This window comes from Sinocyclocheilus anshuiensis, unplaced genomic scaffold, assembly GCF_001515605.1.
Source record: "Sinocyclocheilus anshuiensis isolate Anshui unplaced genomic scaffold, SAMN03320099.WGS_v1.1 scaffold229, whole genome shotgun sequence".
In the NCBI taxonomy this organism is placed as follows: domain Eukaryota; kingdom Metazoa; phylum Chordata; class Actinopteri; order Cypriniformes; family Cyprinidae; genus Sinocyclocheilus; species Sinocyclocheilus anshuiensis.
Genome location: NW_015537957.1, coordinates 737,853 through 743,208, shown reverse-complemented (window position 1 = coordinate 743,208; position 5,356 = coordinate 737,853). Strand labels below are relative to the sequence as shown.

Here is a 5,356-nt window from a genome sequence, read left to right as displayed (position 1 = left end):
GGCCCGCTGCGCTTCTCCGGTGAGGAAGGGGGCGATGATGCGAGCCCACTCTTCCGGGACCCACCCCTCCCGGGCCGCGATAACCTCAAACGTATGGAGGTAAGCCTCGATGTCGTCGTTCTTGGTCAACCGGACGAGGTATTGGTGAGCCTTGACGGGTGCTTCCGGGAGGGGCATGCGCCCCACCACGTTGGCCTGCAGTTGTTCCACGACCTGGTCAGTATACTCCTGTCGTATATATATATATATCTATCTATAGTTGTCACTTCCTGAAAAATGATGTCATCAAGGACCTGGCTTTTAGGATATTTCTTAGTGAAATCTTTTTTTTACTAAGTCTCTTTTCAAAATGTAATATTTAATATTTTTAATTATATTAAAGCATATAATATGAAAAATATGCATAATAGTCGGAATGGCACAATTATTCTTTTGAATTATTGGTTTTAGTAACTTTTCAATTCACTAGTAACTTGCTATTTAAACTGTAATAATACTTGCTTTCTGGAGCTATTCGAACTTTCGATTCATAAAAGAATCCGAAAAAAAAATAAATCTATGACGGTTTTCACAAAAAAATATTAAGCTGCACAATCGTTTCCTACATTTATAATAATCATAAATGTATCTTGAGCTCAAATCAGCATATTATAATGATTTCTGAATGATCATGTGATACTGAAGACTGGAGTATATGATGATTACAATAATAGATTACATTTTAAAATGTAAATGTTACTGTTTTTACTGTATTTTGACCAAATAAATGCAGAGTATGAGACTTTTTAAAAAAAACAAAAACCAAACAGTCTTACTGACTTCAAACGTTTGACCAGTGTATACACATAGGCTTTAGTAAAATGTGAATCAAATTACAATCGTGTAAATTCAGCTTAAACATTCATTTTCCCAATCAACAAATAAATAAAACATGACAATGTGACTTGATTTCACATCTTTATTGTGCCATCATGTGTCATCTGTTGCTACCCATCGGCCATAAAAAGGCTCGGGTTCAATGTGTCTCGAACTTTCAGGTTAAGACTGGTGTTCACACCCCACAGAGACCCGGTGAGACTGATGATGAACATAAAACAAAAGCTGAAGCAGCATTCTCAAGTTCTCACCGACAGGTTAAAATATGACTTTAAATACAAAAATAGCATTCATTCATTCATCCATCCTTTACATCCTAATTTCACTTGTTTCATCTGATACCACAAAAGCTTCACCGAAGCACATACATGAAGAGAAAAAGGACACTTTAAACCTAAAACACAAAAGAACAGTTTTCTGCTCAGTAAATCAAAACCTGAAACAACCCCTTTGAAACACGGGACACTTAAAATCTACCGTAAAAGAAGCATTGTATTTGCCAAATAAAAGCAGCATGTCGAACAAGACACATTTGTTTGAACTTATGTTTCCTAGTGTCTTCATTGAAAGGCGAGAAAGCAAAACAGCACACATAAATGGACAAACGTGGGTTGTTAAAAACAGTAACAACCAGCTATGACACATTAAAACGGAGACTGATCATTTCCAATCTGAACTGTATTCTGAATTTAAAGGGACAGCTCACAAAAAAAAAAAAAAGTAAATTCTATTATCATGTGCCAAAACCTGAATGACTTTCTTCAGTGGAACACAAAAAGAAGCAAAACGTAAAAGCTGCTGAAGCTGTCAGGCTCTAAAAAGCACAAAAATACCTCAAGTATATGACTCACGCACACTATTTTAACGATAGCTTTGTGTGGGAAACAAACTGAAGCTCACCCAGAATTAGAATATTCACTTATGTCATTCCACACTTGTATGACTTTAATTCATCTTCAAAACAAAAATGAAGATATTTTTAATCAAACCTCCATTGAAATTCCATTCAACCAACACTTTCAAGCTTCAAAAAGGTAATTAAAGGCATCATAAAAGCAATCCCTGCAGTGACTGCAGTGGTATAATCCCAATTTTATTTGTTTTGTGTGTGCAAAAAAACAATGTATGCAAGTTTTGTTCGTTACATAGCTGATTTTGCTCTAGGGCTTGGTTTATTTTTCAAGATGGTGCTAAAGTGTGAATTTCTTGTATACCACAGCTGAAAGAAATCAATAAGAGTGCATTACGGAGTGCAATTCTCCCTTAAACGTGTATCGGAGATCAATGCGGACGTGGTTTGATTTTGGTTGAATGTAAGTGGATTAACAAAAATATTTCAGGTTTCATTAAAAATGTATTTATGTTCCAAAGATAAACCAAAGTCTTGAAGCTTTGGAACATCATGAGGGCAAGTAAATGATGACAGAGTTTTCATTTTTGGTTGAACTAAGTTACTGACTGAAAATCGCCCTCTCCATCATAACTCTGAAATCTTGCATTTTTGCATGTTCAAATTTGGCTTGTTTTGACATTGCTGGGTTTTCAATGCAAATTTTGCAATCCTCAATGGAAACGGGTTATATGTGCATAAACTCAACATGGATGCAAGCATGCGATTTTTAGCTTAATTTTCAGAAATGTGCATTTAAAAAAAAAGTTAAAGGGGTCATATGATGCTTTTTTAAAGATCATGTTACTGAAACCACGCCTTCTTTCTTTGCGTGAACATTTGGGCGCATTATGCAAATATTCCCACATAGTGACCTAGATATGTGGGGGCGTGTTAGAACGAGCCATTTTAGGGGGGTGTGGCAGAGTCTTAACTTTGATAAAGAATATCTCTTTGGTTTTGAGACTTTAGTCTTTGCAACTTCAGGGATCTTATCTATTCATGAACAGCTTGTAACACTCCAAAGAGAAAGGAAAACTTGAAATCGCATCATATGACCCCTTTAAATATTTTGATGGGTTTCCATCTAATGACACCAATTGCCATTGGTTCTTGCGTGTCTCATGATTTGACACAGAGTGGCAGAGCTTTGAATATGGAAATGGAATTTTTTTTGAAGATATATAGGAGGGGGAGATTTTCAGAGAATAACTTTGTTTCTCAAGACTTGAAATATAGCAAACAAATCATTTCCATTAATTCAATCATCTGACCATTACTTGTAAGGTCTTCTTTTGTGTTCCACAGAAGTCAAAAAGATTGACATGATTATGTGAAATATTCCTTTAAATTATGTGTACACTGGAGCAGCTAGTGTAACTCAAGTCTCCAGCTCTTGTGCTGTTCTACGCCAGCTTCAGCTCAGGACAGAGTGTTAAAAATTATTCGTAGTTGAGAACCAAACTAGTGGAAGACCAGAATTAAGTGTGAAATACTGTAACACGGTATACAAGCACAAGTGTATGCATGAGCGACAGATCACGGACTGATCTTCAGCAGGGTCAGATCTTCAGGCAGTCTCAATCATTTCAATCCACGTCCTCGTACTTTGCGATTTGTGCGCCGGTGAGCAAACGTTGCAGTAACGGACAAAGCAGGTCCTCCAGATGAGGAGTTTTTCAACTCAAAGGACATTCAATGACGACAAAGTCACAGTATTACAAAACTCAGACTCTTGTTTCGTGACGGACGGGATTTCATTAGTGTTTGTTTTGTTGCTGTATACGTTGAGTCCATGCAGTGCTGCGTCTCCGAGCAGCTGAATCACGTAAAGTGAGAGAACATATCAATCCATTGGCAGAAATTCATGACGATTCTACAAGCTCCGCCTCCTCTGCTGACTCAGCCAATCAGGAGGGAGCTCTTTCTTACAGTAAAGTGCACTTCTTCAATCTGATTCTGAAGTTTTGATATTAATGCTTCAAAATAAGCATTGTGATACAGCCAGAGGACTCCAGCCACTTGCCTCCAACAGCTTCAAATACCAATTTTGACCACTGTCTTACAGAGGAAAAGAATGTGCAGATTTTTTCTCGTAACAAAGAATAAAAGTGTAAAATCGTTGCGATCTGGGTCTTTGTATCACAAACCCACACCGTAAACTATGTGCTAATAAGACTCCGAACCTTGTAACAACGTATTTAGATGACATCTGAACATTGATTTATAAAAGCAAGACTCACACATGTCCACTTTTGGCAGTCTTCTTGTGCAAATTTAAAAGTTTTTTTCTCTCGTAGATTCACCCTCAACCAGTTCCCGCCCTCAACAGAAGGTGCCTTGACTAGTAATGGGATGGTCTGAAAGACCACGACTCATAATCTTCACTCTTGTGGACAGGTCTTCAGGGCCTTCGGCGCTCTGCTCCATTTGTTCGAGCTTGCAAGGCTACCTAATGCGACCGTCTTTTTTGACTGGCCCCAGTTCTGATTTGGGGTCAGGGGACAAGGAACTCCAAGAGGTCTTTGTGCAGAGTCCTATGGTGAGACAGGAGGAGGTCTGCTCAGAGCAAATGTCTCCCGTGACCCAGAAAGCCCCGACAGAGCTGTCCACCCAGGCCTCCAGCGGCTTCCCCACCAGGGAGGTCTTCTTCTGTGCCTCCTGCAGGGCGGGCTCACTGGGCGGCAGCTTCAACACGTGGGTGAGCTGCTGGAAGCTTTGATCCAAATACACGTTACCTGGTGGACCTGCGTGTACCCAACCATGGTCTTCTGAAGAGAAGAGAAGAGAAGAGAAGAGAAGAGTCAGACAGATAAAGGTCAGTAGCCTATGAATATTTATTTGCATTCAGAATAAAACAGGAAGCTATAATAGTCAAGTCAACTGAATTGTATTCAAGCTGTATTATACTCGATATATACCTATATCTATAATATTTATGTATTTATTCTAAAATTTCATATTTGATGTCAAAATAATTTTTAAAATAGCAAAGGGATGTTTTTTTTATTTTTTATCTACTAAATGAACACAAGGAAGAATGATATTTAATCATTTATAACAGGGGTCGGCAAGCTTTTGGGCATGAAGTGCCATTTTTAATTTTTCTGGTTGACCCATGTGCCAATAAGTCCCCGGCACTTTTACTACTGTTTATATGTCTACAAAGTTTAAATCAGGAACGTTGATCGTTTATGAAATGTATTGGCCAAATAACAGGAGCATTAACCACTAGTAACAATGTTGCTAAAAATATTATATTATTTTATATAATTAAATATTTAAATAAAATCTGAATATATAGATAAAATACTGTTCAAAAGTTTGGGGTCAGTATATATATCAGTATATATATATATATATATATATATATATATTTATTTTTTTAGAAATTAATTATTTAGCAAGGATGCATTAAACTGACCAAAAGTGTCAGTAGAGGCATTTATAATGTAACAAAAGATTTATATTACAAATACATGAAAAAATGTATCATGGTTGCCACAAAAATATTAAGCAGGATGTTTTCAGCATTGTTAACAATAAGAAATGTTTCTTGAGCAGCAAATTATATTAGAATGATTTCTGAAG

General features: G+C 37.2%; 1 protein-coding gene across 1 annotated transcript in view; it reads right to left on the bottom strand.

The window, feature by feature from the left end:
• Window positions 1–2,853: 2,853 nt before the first annotated feature.
• The window catches only part of xylt2 (xylosyltransferase II), a 27,290-nt gene continuing 24,787 nt past the window's right edge, over window positions 2,854–5,356 (bottom strand). Inside the window, exon 11 of the mRNA XM_016456694.1 lies at window positions 2,854–4,536. Coding sequence (XP_016312180.1) covers window positions 4,214–4,536 — 323 coding nt within the window. The 3' untranslated portion in view covers window positions 2,854–4,213. The remainder of the gene's footprint in view (window positions 4,537–5,356) is intronic.